Source organism: Nothobranchius furzeri, chromosome 1, assembly GCF_043380555.1.
Source record: "Nothobranchius furzeri strain GRZ-AD chromosome 1, NfurGRZ-RIMD1, whole genome shotgun sequence".
Taxonomy (NCBI): domain Eukaryota; kingdom Metazoa; phylum Chordata; class Actinopteri; order Cyprinodontiformes; family Nothobranchiidae; genus Nothobranchius; species Nothobranchius furzeri.
In genome coordinates this window covers 41,382,358-41,396,612 of record NC_091741.1, presented here as the reverse complement: position 1 = coordinate 41,396,612, position 14,255 = coordinate 41,382,358, and the positions used below count along the sequence as shown (strand labels likewise).

Below are 14,255 nucleotides of genomic sequence, written 5' to 3'. Positions count from 1 at the left end.
ACTAACATTTTGCATTCTACCACCAGATGTTTGGATCAAAATATGAACCAATCAGATCTTAGATCAGGTGAGAGCCAGGCGTTTCCCGTCATCCCCTAGGTTTTGCAGCCGGTGGAGAGCAACTGCAGCGTCTTGCTCCAAAATCTGCAGCCGCCTTGATCTCACAAGGTTATCGTTGCCTACGTATGCATGACGTCAGAGCAAGTCGGCGTCAAGTCGGACACAAATCTAACCGGCATGCACCGGTGATCTAACCTGCGCAGAACTGGCTCATCTCAAACACGGCCTGTGTTTGTATTTGTTACCGGCTCCGCCCTCTCGGTCTGCTAGGCAACAGCATTTGCTGCATTTTTCAAACAGGAAGTGGGAGTTGAGTAAGAATCTGGCAGGGGGTTACTTGCTCTTTAAATTTAACTTAAGATGGTATTCATGAAGTCTGTTGGTGGGAAACTCATCTTTAGTATGTTTGGACTTCCTGTTGGGCCACCTCCAGGAGGATCTGCATGTGTTTGCTGCAGTAGTCTGGGAAAGTCAGAGGAAGGTAAAGTTAGTCACCATTTAAGACCTCATCTAGCATGTTGAACAACTGTACCTAATAAAGAGGCCATGCTGAATCACTCCCTGGCTGTTCAACTTACTGAAAATGCGTCTCCATCGGTTTGGCAGCCGAAAGCGATGAACAGCCAGATAGTAAACCGGCACCCCGGTCAGCGTGAGGACACAGCTCTGTCCCGTGTTCCAGGGGTCAGAGTAAAGCGACAGACCCACGATGAAGAAGCAAACCGCTGTGAAGGTGATGGCAATGACCAGCGGCACCTGCAGGAGGCCGAAAGGCCAGATTAAGATTAGTCTGCGGAAAGAAATATTCTGCACAGCTCATAAAGATAAAACAAAAGATCTAACCTTGAAAGGCCTCGGGTGATTTGGGAAACGGTGTCGATGGATGAGCATGCCCAAGGTTGCCAAGGCGATGAAGAACCAGCGAGAAAAGGATGCAAAGTTGATGAGCTGGTAGATTTCACCATTGATTAACATCACCACCACCAAGGGGTACTGGAAACAAACAACAGAGCTCTAATCAGACTCCGCCACTCGGTCTCCATCGCTTAGGACTGTAGCGGTTATAAAATAGACTAGATTTCTGTTTTGTTCCATGATTGTTGAGCACTTTTACATATTAGCATCCATACAGGGTTCTGAATATTCAATCCATTTAAGGAGTATTCAAAGTGCACAACAAACAACGTTGAATTAGCTTAAATGAGTGTGATGAACCCCTGAGCGCTGTAATAAGCTGTCTCCCGGACAAGTAGATGCTGCAGCCAAGCATGCATGCAAATAGAATCGCTGCAATTGTGCACGGATAATAGCGGCATCAGTGTGTTGCAAGTAGACTCAAAAGAAAGGAAGAAATGTAGCTTCAGTCTTAAGTTTTACAACGTGTTTGTTGTCGGGAGAAAAAGAGGAGAAAGAAACGGGGTTCGCTACATTTGCTTTCTGCAGATGTGTTGTTTTCTTTCTCTTTGACCTTCAGCGTGCTCTGTGGTAGTGGCGTGCACATGAGTGTGAAGCGCAGCGCCTCCAGATCTGAGGTCACGATTCTTCACTGGAAAAGGTGGAACGCTTTCTTGTTTAGAAGGGATTTTAGATTGAATGACTGACAGATCCTGGCTTCATCAGCCCCATCACCAGAACAAGCTCGCGTATCTAATAGGGCTTGGGAACACACGTGGTTACGCGTTGCATTCTGGGGCATGGCGGACATGTTGATAGCCTAACGAGTGTAACTAACCGATGGAAACAAACAGAAGACGCAGATTTTAGATAAAAAAAAGAGGTAGACATGTTCAAATCCCGAAAAGGATGCGGAATATAATGGGAAACAAAAAATAAGGAAGCCAAGGACCGGTATGTGGACGACAATGTGAAAGACTCAATACTTGAGTCTGCGGCAACAATTTGCTGCCGCTGCAGTTGTGCATAACAGACATTTTCGGCTTTCGTGTTTGTAGTGTGAGTAGAAGCAAATGTCTGGATGAGACGTAAACGTTTCATTTGCTGTTTTTTCTAGTAACACAGTCAAAATTGTCACCCCAGAGAAGAAAAGATACTCTGGGGAGTAAAGGGAGGTGGAGTGTACAGTCGGTAAAGACGGCTCTCTCTTGCCCTGCCTCCAACATGCCTCCATCTAAATAGGATAGATTATCCAGAGTTATCTCTGTAGTTATGCTGCTATAGGCTTAGACTGCTGGAGGATACACTGACCACTTTTCACACTCTACTGCTTTATTCTACAATCTGCTCTTTAACTGTACTACTTCCTGCTATTTCAGCTGTTAACTTTATTTTCTCTCTAAGTGTTTTTCTCCCCAGAAGAAGCTACAATGATGTTCTGCTGAGTTGTGGTGGCCTCATGGAGGGGGCCATCGTCTAGCACACTGCTGCTAACCACTTAAACTTTCTCCCTCTCCTGATAATAGCATGTGCTACTACTAGTTTACCTGTTTAATTATAGATTCACTAGGATAAATACAATAAAGTTCACTGTATACTGAGCCAGGATTCTCTGGAGGTTTCTTCCTGTTAAAAGGGAGTTTTCCTCTCCACTGTCGCTGCATGCTTGCTTAGTATGAGGATTGCTGCAAAGACACTGACACTAGTCAGTGACTTGATGCAACCTGCTGGGTTCCTTATATAGGAAACCTTTTTCTGATTGGCTTAATGAACTGACCTGTATTGGAATGTTTACTGTGTGAAGTGCTTTGAGACGACTCTTGTCGTGATTTGTCGCTATATAAATAAACTTGAATTGAATGCTTGGTTGCCTTACAGATGAGAGCCAGTTATGCTTTAAGTGACAGTGTGACGTAGATCTGTCAGGGTTTTCTATATGGCGCGGTATGGGGGGCCAAAATTAAAACTACTGCCCGGCAGCAGGAGGCTATATAAATTCTGAAGCAAACTACCGACCTGATTAATGATAAGCTGGCGCCGGTAACTGAGAGGCTGGCGCTGCTTACTGAGAAATAGCACCTTTACTGGCGTTATTACTAGATACGCTAGGGACTAGCAGCCCTCGGCTGGTCAGTGACAGGTTCACTCACTCCCTCTGCTGTCTATTAGCATGGATAGGCTAGCGTTAGCCTGGACGGGCTGGTGTTAGCATTGGAGAGGCTAGCCATTAGCGTGCCTAGGCTGGCCACTGGCTGGATTTCCTACCACCTTGACGGACCATTAGCACAGATAGGTTGGCGTTAGCGTCGGAGAGGCTAGCCGTTAGCGTGGCTGGCCACTAGCTGACTAGTGACTCTCCGAGACATGCTAATGGCTATTCTCTCCGATGCTAATGCCAGCCTATCCATGCTTAAGGTGTGTCAAGGCAAGGGGGTAGGAAATCCAGCTAGAGTCTCACCATCTATTGTCTATCAGAAGCTAAAGCAGGAGATGGGTGTAGGAGACTATTTTCATGGTCAGCATGCATGAAAAAACTCAGAGTGATTCATTATAATCAGAAATAATAAAGCCCAATAAAGCACAAACCTGCCCCCAAAATACGAATATTACTTTATTTTTACTAAAGGCCAGAATGACTATAATGTTATGGCTACTGAGCAATGAATGAATGAATGAGTGAATGAATGTCCTGGCTGTGACATGGTTTGTGTCACAGTGTGCAATGAATTGAGTGCGAACTAATATGGAGTCAGAAGGGCAGACGTTTGAAATCATCATCCAACCGTAATCAAAGCCTCCCTATTGGGAAGCTGCTGCTGAGTTTTTTCCAACATTGACCAGTTGTAATAAAATAAGAGTTACAAAGCTATTTTTAAAATGTAAAGAGTAGAAATTACAGATAATTACATGGAAATGTCAGCAGTAGAACTAAAATGTCAACGAACACATAATAACTCCAGTGATGCACAAACTTTCTGATGAACAAAAGTAATAAAGTTTCATCCTTTTTCACTTGAAACCTTTGCTGCACGTCTTGAAAGCTGTTCCGTGGGTCAGGAGCAGAAACGTTTGGGAACCCCTAGCCTTCATGGCGGGTTTATAATCTCACCAGGAAAAGCACCGCAGGTAAAGGCGTGTGTCGTCTGATGTGAATCATGGAAAAGATACGAGGCCAGTGGCCTTCTCTGGCACCTACAAATAACATTCTAACAGGAAACAAAAACAGATGCCAGTCAATCACTCACCAAGAAAAATAACAAATATAACTTTTGGTTCCTCTCAGATTACCTGGGCGACCCAAAGAAACCACCGTTGAGCGCACCAAGGCACGACAAGGCTACGAGAATGGGAATCACAGAGGCCAGTCCCTGCAGAGCACGGTTGGCGAACGTCTGCAAGCAAACAAATAACAGATCAAACTTTGCTTTTCTGACCAATTCTCTTGTCTTTTTTAATCGTTTTACTGTGTAAATGTCTGGAAAACTGACCACGGCCACTGCATCAGAGAGCAGCAGCTCTGCAGGTGTCATCACGGTGTAGTAGGCCACATTAACAAGCACATAAAACACTGTCACGGTCACTATGGAGAATATTATAGCCACAGGGATGTTTCTAATAAGAAACACAGACAGAGAGAACACTTTTAGCTGCAAATACAAGAAACGGACCGAGTTTGGTTCCGGTGGCACAACATAAAATACCTGTTTGGGTTTATGACCTCTTCTGTGACAAAGTTCAAATAAAACCTAAAGAAAACCCCAGATTTAGGTAAGGAAACAACGTACCACAAATATACTATAAAGTGTTCGCTTACCATCCACCATAAGCATACAAGCCATTATAGAAGGCCAGTGGCAGCCTGTCCAGTGTTAATGAGTCCACTTCAAAGCCATTCTGGAAATTTTCTGTTTTTCCTGCAAAAGAAAAAGATGCATGAAGATGGAATTCTCAAACAGTGAATTTTCACTTTTAAAAACCAGGAATAGAAAATAAATCCTTCCACCTTTGGCCAGTGCGATGATCCCTGGAATGATGATGAGGACCAGAGCGAACATCTTAATGAAGGTCAACGTGATTTGGGTTTGGGACGCTACTCTGACGCTCCAGCAGTTCACCGCTACAACAAACGCTGCAGAGACCAAGCCACGTTTTCAGAAACATCCTGTGTTGTTTTCTCTAAGGAGTAAAACCAAGCAGAAGTGTAAAACCACTCACTCACTCCGAGGATGCTGACGAGTTTGATGAGTGCGGGTGGAGCAACACAAGGAGCAAAGAAAGGCTCCACTACGTAACGCCCAAACGCCAGGGACACATAGGAAGCAACAGCTGGTCTGGAGAAGGAAAAGATATCCAGTAAAGGTTGGGAATTTCATCCAAATTCTGGTTCACATCCCAAAAACGTAGTAATGACCTCCACCTTATGAATAAGAATTCAACCCAGAGTCTTAGGAAAGCAGGAAGGGGCCCCAGAGTCTCCAGCAGATAGGTATAGTGGCCCCCAGATTTGGTAAAACTGGTGCCCAGTTCAGCATAGCAGAGGGCTCCTGAGAGATCAGAGAGGAAGAGCTGGGTAGTTATCGTCACTCCCAGATGTCTACAAAACTACATTTCTGAGCTATTGATCCATATTTTACATAAATATGTTGCATAAGAAGCTGCATGGTGGTGCTGTTGATAGCAGTGTCGCCTCGCAGTGAGAAGGACGCAGGTTCAATCGCTCTAGAGGCCTTTCTGGGGCCTTTATCTCTGTTTCCCTGTGATGGACTGGGGGTCGGTCCGGGGGTCTCCCACCTCTCACCCGATGGGTGGAGATGAACACCAGCTCCCCACAACCCTGCCGAGAAATGAGCAGGACAGGGTCCTATGTGTTTTGGATTTCAAGATATACAAGTCCGTCCATCCATCCACCCGTCAGTCCATCCGTCCATCCATCCATCCATCCATCCATCCATCCACCCATCCACCCGTCAGTCCATCCGTCCATCCATCCACCCGTCAGTCCATCTGTCCATCCATCCACCCGTCAGTCCATCCATCCATCTATCCACCCGTCAGTCCATCCATCCATCCATCCACCCGTCGGTCCATCCGTCCGTCCATCCATCCATCCATCCATCCATCCATCCATCCATCCATCCACCCATCCACCCGTCAGTCCATCCGTCCATCCATCCACCCGTCAGTCCATCTGTCCATCCATCCACCCGTCAGTCCATCCGTCCATCCATCCATCCATCCATCCATCCATCCACCCATCCACCCGTCAGTCCATCCGTCCATCCATCCACCCGTCAGTCCATCTGTCCATCCATCCACCCGTCAGTCCATCCATCCATCTATCCACCCGTCAGTCCATCCATCCATCCATCCACCCGTCGGTCCATCCGTCCGTCCATCCATCCATCCATCCATCCATCCATCCATCCATCCATCCATCCATCCATCCATCCATCCACCGTCCATCCATCTATCCATCCATCCATCCATCCATCCATCCACCCGTCGGTCCATCCGTCCATCCATCCATCCATCCATCCACCCATCCACCCGTCAGTCCATCCGTCCATCCATCCACCCGTCAGTCCATCCGTCCATCCATCCACCCGTCAGTCCATCCATCCATCCATCCACCCGTCGGTCCATCCGTCCATCCATCCATCCATCCATCCATCCATCCATCCACCCGTCCATCCATCCATCCATCCATCCACCCGTCCGTCTATCCGTCCATCCATCCATCCATCCATCCACCCATCCACCCGTCGGTCCATCCGTCCATCCATCTGTCCATCCATCCATCCATCCATCCATCCACCCGTCGGTCCATCCGTCCATCCATCCATCCACCCATCCACCCGTCGGTCCATCCATCCATCCATCCGTCCATCCATCCATCCACCCATCCACCCGTCGGTCCATCCGTCCATCCATCCATCCATCCATCCATCCATCCATCCATTCATCCATCCATCCATCCATCCACCCGTCGGTTCATCCGTCCGTCCATCCATCCATCCATCCACCCGTCGGTCCATCCATCCATCCATCCATCCACCCGTCGGTCCATCCGTCCATCCATCCATCCATCCATCCATCCATCCATCCATCCATCCATCCATCCATCCATCCATCCACCCGTCGGTCCATCTGTCCATCCATCCATCCACCCGCCCGTCTATCCCTCCATCCATCCATCCATCCATCCATCCACCCGTCGGTTCATCCGTCCGTCCATCCATCCATCCATCCATCCATCCATCCATCCATCCATCCACCCATCCACCCGTTGGTCCATCCGTCCATCCATCCATCCATCCAACCATCCGTCCGTCCGTCCATCCATCTATCCATCCATCCATCCATCCATCCATCCACCCATCCACCCGTTGGTCCATCCGTCCATCCATCTATCCAACCATCCATCCATCCATCCATCCGTCCGTCCGTCCGTACATCCGCCCGCCCGCCCGCCCGTCCGTCCGTCCGTCCATCCATCCATCCATCCATCCATCCATCCATCCATCCATCCTTCCGTTCGTCCGTCCGTCCATCCTTCCGTTCGTCCATCCGTCCGTCTGTCTGTCCGTCTGTCCATCCATGTATCCATCCCATGGCATTCCCTGGCCAGCTGAGAGACATAGTCCCTCCAGTGTGTCCTAGGTCTTCTTTTAGGTCTCTTCCCGGTTGGACATGCCTGGAAAACCTCACCAGGGAGGCATCCAGGAGACACCCTAACCAGATGCCGCTTGTATTCGCAATCTTGTTTTTTCGGTCACCAACCATAGATGACCATAGGTGAGTGTTGGAACCGACTGACCGGTAAATAGAGAGCTTTGTCTTCTAGCTCAGCTCTCTCTTCACAGTGACAGACTGGTATAACGCCAACTAAAATGTAAAAATATATTAAATTCATCCCAAACTCACATCAAACCACTTATGGCCTTGAGTCATGAGTGTCAGGATTAGTGCCCTCATCAAAAACCTGCTTCATCCAGTCCTATACATGTATACTGCCCTCTGATGGAGGATCTACAGGTGGCGTGGACAAATTTTATTTCTTTATTATTGTTATAATTTTTACATTAAAATTAATTAATCAATTAAACTGAATACTAAATAGCTGTTATAGTAACGTAAGATAATAACTAACTCAGATTTTCTAAATATATTTTTAAAAATGATAAAGTTTTTTTATTGTCAGACTGTGAGGAGTCACTTGTTCTTTTTCTGTCAAATTTTTATGTTTGACATTTTTGCTGTAAGTAAAATATTTATTGAATAAATAAAAAGTTAAATATATCAAACTTTTAACGTATAAAACTAACAGAAATATTTCTTGCAGTAATTTGTTATCCCAACTGAACTTTCACTGGCACTGGTACTTTACTGGTAGTTGGAAAAAAAATAAACTAGTATAACTTACTCTAAAAGGTTGGAGGCAATAATAATGTTTCACTTTTTAGGCAGACGTGCACTAGCATGACAGCTGTTTTTTTTTTGGGTGGAAACTAAACCTTAGGGACCTGTGGCGACACTGGTGTCACAACTTATTTCAAACATATGCAAAAAATGTTCTTGAGTCAAACATTCAAGTTTGAAAACCCCAAGTGACATTCCATCCATGCACATATCAAAAATGATCCTAATTCTTTACTTATTTTAATTTTTTTCTACATTTTGACGTATTTATTCCAGCACGTTTTCTCATTCAAAAGGGATAACTTTGAAAAGTATTGAAGGAAAACAAACGATACAAGTTGAGTGAAAATTTGCATCTCAGACATTTTTTTCATGCTAGAATAGAATAGAATAGAATAGAGTTTATTAATCCCATAGAGGATGTAGCGTGGTTAATCTACATACTAGGATTTAACACTGTTTGCTTCAGTTTGGTTAGATCCTGAGAAAAGATCGGACATTAGCACATGAACTTATATCATGCATAAATATCTAGGATATTAATACAATTGATAGAAGTTCATACACTAACTGTCTTGGTCTATATTTTAATCCGAAGATTAATGTTTAATTTAAGATAATTAAATTTAATAGCAAAAGTTTATTTGTTGAATCAGAAGTTAAAGGAATCTTTGCTTATTCAATGACCAAATATACACCTTTCTGTGTTTCAGTTCAAAGAAGAGTCAGGTTTTAAAAAGTTAAGACTTTATTACTAATTAAATTATTATTTAATTTTTTTTTAAATATTGAAGTGTCCTTCATCTTGGGATGGAACAGCAGCAGATAATGTTTATGTTTATTCACTTAGCAGACGCTTTTGTCCAAAGCGCCATACAATTGGATTCGATATTAGATATCTTCCCCATTCAGCGGGGAAGAAATCCCGCCAACCTCCTGTATGTTGCAAGATCTGATAGAAACGGACCTTCCCTACAATCGGATACTCAGTCGACTCGCTTTGCGCTGATCAACGCCAGATCGGTTGGAAATAAAACTTTTATTTTGAAGGAATTCTTCCAGAACAATAGCCTGGATGTTTTATGCGCCACTGAATCGTGGATCAACCACGGGGATTCGGCCTCAATAGCCGAACTGCTACCTCCTGGATGCTCCTTCATTAACATTCCAAGAGCACATCGCAGGAGCGGAGGTCTTTTGACTATATTTAAATCAGATCTTTTCTGCACACCGATTACCCCTCAATCAACTCCATTGTCCTTTGAATTGAGCGTATTTGAATTCGGTCCTTCTCGTACATTGTTATGTGCTCTCATTTACCGTCCACCACAATACAATAAGGATTTTCTAAATGAATTTGCAGCTTTTCTGGCTGAAGTCTCCTGTAGATATGGAAAAATACTCCTTCTTGGTGATTTTAATATTCACATCTGCTGCCCTGACAAACCTTTGGTAAGGGATTTCCTAGATCTCATCGACTCTTTTAGCTTCTCCCAACGTGTGAGTGGGCCCACACATGGACATAAACACACACTTGACCTGGTTTTCTGTCATGAGCTGGAAATTAGTGATCTTGGCATTTTACCTGCGACTTTTTCAGATCACTCACCAGTTTTGTTTAATTTGAAATTCGAATATGCCCCTCGTATTGAATATTTCCGTCCCAGCTTCTCTCGCATAATCAGACCCAATACTGCTGCAGATTTTGCCGCTGTTCTTACTCTGAATTCAGCTCCATATGATTCTACTGATTCATCTTCTGTAGCTGAGGGATCACTTCGTGTGCTTGATTCATCCTGCCTGGCTGCTGTGGATATTGCCGCTCCCTTAAAATCATGTCGAAAGAAATCTAAGCCAGACCCATGGCTGAACGAACAAACTCGTTCCATGAGACAAAATTGCAGGAGACTGGAACGTAAATGGATAAAAGACAGGCTTACTGTATCCTTTGAGGCCATGAGAGAGGCTTGGTCTCAGTACCAAAGAGCAGTCAGAGGCGCGAGAAATCGATTTTTTGCCAGCATTGTCACGGCTAATTCAAATAATCAAGGTGTGTTATATAAAACCATAAATGCAGTGCTTTCCCCAGTTCAAAAACTATTTTCCTCTGTGTCCAATGACTTGTGTAGCCAAATCCTGCAGTTTTTTTAAATAAGATTACTGTAATCAGAGCTCAGATTCACCAAACCAACCATGTTCCTGATTCATTTATCCCCTCTCATGTGCAACTTCAAAGCTTTCAGCCCATCTCTTTGCCCTATCTTGAAAAAACTGTTGCAGCCATGAAACCCTCTGGCTCCCCAGATGATGTTATCCCACCTCGACTCCTGAAAGAGGTGTTTCCTTTAATTAGCAATAGCGTGCTAGGCATTATAAATTGTAGCTTGACATTGGCTGAAGTTCCTCGTGCCTTTAAACACGCTGTTCTACAACCAATCCTGAAAAAACCCGGCCTTGATCCCACCGATTACTCTAATCTACGACCAATTTCCAAATTACCGTTTTTATCTAAGGTCCTTGAGAAAATAGTCTATGCACAGTTGATGAAACATCTAAATGAATATCAGGTAATGAACATCTGCCAGTCTGGTTTTAGACAACAGCACAGCACTGAAACTGCTCACGTTTGGGTGTTTAATGACATTTTTCTGGCTTTAGATTCAGGTTTCCATGTGGTTCTGGTACTTTTGGATCTATCCGCAGCATTCGACACGATCGATCATGACATTTTGATCACAAGACTTCACACTTGGGCTGGCATTTCAGGCACAGCCCTAGATTGGTTTAGGTCATACTTTTGTAACAGGTCTGCTAGGGTCATGTTGGATGGCTGTTCTTCCGAGTCACAGCCTCTACGTTGGGGTGTCCCACAAGGTTCTATACTCGGCCCGGTACTGTTCAACCTCTATATACTGCCCTTAGGAGCCATTTTCAGAAAGCACGCTGTCTCATATCATCTTTACGCTGACGACTGTCAAATCTATTTTTCATTTAAGCCAACTCAATCAACGAAAGTTCTGTCTGATTGTGTCCTTGAGGTCAAGCAATGGCTAGCTGACAACTTCCTCCATCTCAATGACTCCAAAACTGACTTAATCGTTTTCAGTCCTACCAGTACCATGGCGACTCATCAACCTGACCTCAACTATCTCTCACCTAATGTATCCTCTGTAATCTCCAACCTTGGAGTAAAAATGGACCAGGCTCTGAAGATGGATGCCCAGGTCAATAACACAGTTAAATCATGTTTTTACCAACCAAGACGCATCTCGAAACTAAAGCACATCCTGAGTGTCCGTCTTCTGAAATCGGTGGTCCACACCTTTATCACCTCAAGGCTGGATTACTCTAACTCCTGCTTATACGGCATCAGTAAAGCAGCTCTTTCTAGACTTCAGCTGGTCCAGAATTCTGCAGCTAGGTTGCTGACTGGAGCTGACAGAAGACAACACATTTCTCCAATTCTGAAATCTCTCCACTGGTTGCCCAGGATAAATTTCAAAATTATGCTTCTGACTTACAAATCCTTGAACCATCAAGCTCCTCCATATCTGTGTGAACTTATCCATTACTACAACCCGCCGCGTGCTCTCAGGTCTGAAGATAAGCTCCTCCTAGCTGTTCCGAATGCACGTTTAAAAAGCCGTGGAGAAAGGGCTTTCTCTGTCTGTGCACCGAAGCTGTGGAACGCATTACCACTGCTAGTGAGGCAAGCACCAACAGCTAGCATTTTTAAATCACGCCTGAAAACTCACTACGTCAACCTAGCTTCGTCTTCGTCTTCGTCTTCCTCCGCTTATCCGGGTCCGGGTCGCGGGGGCAGCATCCCAATTAGGGAGCTCCAGGCCATCCTCTCCCCGGCCTTGTCCACCAGCTCCTCCGGCAGGACCCCAAGGCGTTCCCGGACCAGATTGGAGATGTAACCTCTCCAACGTGTCCTGGGTCGACCCGGGGGCCTTCTGCCGGCAGGACATGCCCGAAACACCTCCCCGGGGAGGCGTCCAGGAGGCATCCTGACCAGATGCCCAAACCACCTCAACTGGCTCCTTTCGATCCGGAGGAGCAGCGGTTCTACTCCGAGTCCCTCCCGAATGTCCGAGCTCCTCACCCTATCTCTAAGGCTGAGCCCGGCCACCCTACGGAGGAAACTCATTTCGGCCGCTTGTATCCGCGATCTCGTTCTTTCGGTCATTACCCAAAGCTCATGACCATAGGTGAGGATTGGGACGTAGATCGACCGGTAAATCGAGAGCCTGGCTTTCTGGCTCAGCTCCCTCTTCCCCATGACAGATCGGCTCAGCGTCCGCATCACTGCAGACGCCGAACCAATCCGCCTGTCGATCTCCCGATCCCTCCTACCCTCACTCGTGAACAAGACCCCGAGATACTTAAACTCCTCCACTTGAGGAGCTTATACCACATAATTATGAACCTCACTTACATCTGCACTGTTTAAAAATGGACTTTACAATATCAACTTCCGTACTATTGAGGTTCTTTTTTAAAATGTTTTTCTAATTTTTTATTCTCCCTGTGTCTTATTGATTTTTAGCTGTTAGTTTTTGGGAATTTTGTTGTATTTCCTTTTTATCTTTTATCTGTGTTCGACATGTTTGTATACCGCCTGTTTAATTAACTAACATTTTTAGTGTACAGCGCCTTGTTTGGTTGTAATGCCTTGTGAATGCGCTTTATAAATAAAATTGGATTGGATTGGAAAGATGGTGTTCAGCAGACATCACAGCTCTGAGGGACAGTTACAGCTTGACCCCGCTGGGAAAATGTGACCTTTGTGTCACAAATATGAGGCCAATTCATGACGCTACAAGGAGAAATTCACTCATTACAGCAGCACAAACACTTAGAAAAAAAGAAGAAAAATAATAACAAGATTCCAGGTAAACACACAAAGACAGAAAGCTATTACTGTCACATTCAACCACTTAAAACAATGAATAAATAGGTAACTTGGGTTTCCAGAACTGCGCAGCATAAGGGACACAGACACACTAATACATGTGGTATTGCACAAGTAAGGAACGCATGTTTTTAATTTGCATTGCAATAACGTTATTGTGTATTAAACCATGATATAAAAGATAAAGTACAACAAGGTGTCATCCTACCAAACAAGGACAGGATGCCACACAGCGCCCACACCAGCAGAGACAGTCCCACGCTGCCACTGTTCATCAGGACGCCCTTGGGAGCGATGAAGATGCCACTGCCCACCACTGTCCCGATGATGAAGGACACAGCAGGCAGCAGCCCGATCTCCCTCCTCAGGTGCACCCCCTTCTCATCCAGCTTCCCGTTCTCTTGCTCTCTCTTTGCGCGTGTCCTTTCCATATTTCTGCAGCCGTGATTTCCAAAGAGAACGTGGGTAAAACTGAAGGAAACAGCTCAGGCCTCAACTTGTCCTCCTTTCTCCTCCCCCGTCTACTTGCCTATATTTCTCCCCTCATTGGCTCTTGCATCACACGCCCTGCCTGCACAGAACAAAGCAAGCCCTCTCTCATGCTGTAGCAACTAAATAAAACCGTTTAAAGGCTCAAAACTTCCCTGGACTGTTTGCTCGAGTGTGTGTTCTCTCTTGTGTGTGTACAGCTGGAGGGAGGGCTTTTGGGTCAGGGTGCCATGGAAGCAGCTGTACGGACGGCAGGAGGGCCACTTCAGATGACATTCACACGCTCTCACTCGTTCATCTTTGTCCTTTGTTGCAGTTTGCTCTTTTTCTTCCAGATTAATTGATTTACAGCTTCTCAGTCGAGGCCTCGGAGCAGAGGAAGGACAGGGAAAAGATGCTTGTTTCAGCTCTTTTCACTTGAGCGACTGCTGTCTGGACGTCAGCTTTGCTCCATCAACAGATCTGCTTGTTAACA

The 14,255-nt window shown here is 45.4% G+C and overlaps 1 protein-coding gene across 1 annotated transcript; it reads right to left on the bottom strand.

The window, feature by feature from the left end:
- Positions 1–323: 323 nt before the first annotated feature.
- On the bottom strand, positions 324–13,862 carry si:ch73-352p4.8 (cystine/glutamate transporter). Its single transcript, XM_015961012.3, has 12 exons — positions 13,500–13,862; positions 5,372–5,498; positions 5,170–5,285; positions 4,958–5,083; positions 4,769–4,868; positions 4,656–4,700; positions 4,443–4,566; positions 4,243–4,346; positions 4,064–4,160; positions 904–1,053; positions 639–816; positions 324–522 (listed from the first exon to the last, which is right to left on the bottom strand). The coding sequence occupies exons 1-12, from the start codon at positions 13,720–13,722 to the stop codon at positions 458–460; spliced, it is 1,455 nt and encodes a 484-aa protein (XP_015816498.3). The 5' UTR covers positions 13,723–13,862; the 3' UTR covers positions 324–457.
- Positions 13,863–14,255: the final 393 nt, after the last annotated feature.

Bases quoted from the DNA above. Each gene is read 5' to 3' on its own strand.
- si:ch73-352p4.8 (XM_015961012.3), bottom strand. From the start codon at position 13,722: ATGGAAAGGACACGCGCAAAGAGAGAGCAAGAGAACGGGAAGCTGGAT. The intron at 1,054-4,063 runs GTGAGATTATAA...GTTTGTTTCCAG, and splicing joins TACCTGCGGTGCTTTTCCTG to TACCCCTTGGTGGTGGTGAT. The intron at 523-638 runs GTAAGTTGAACA...TGACTTTCCCAG, and splicing joins CCGATGGAGACGCATTTTCA to ACTACTGCAGCAAACACATG.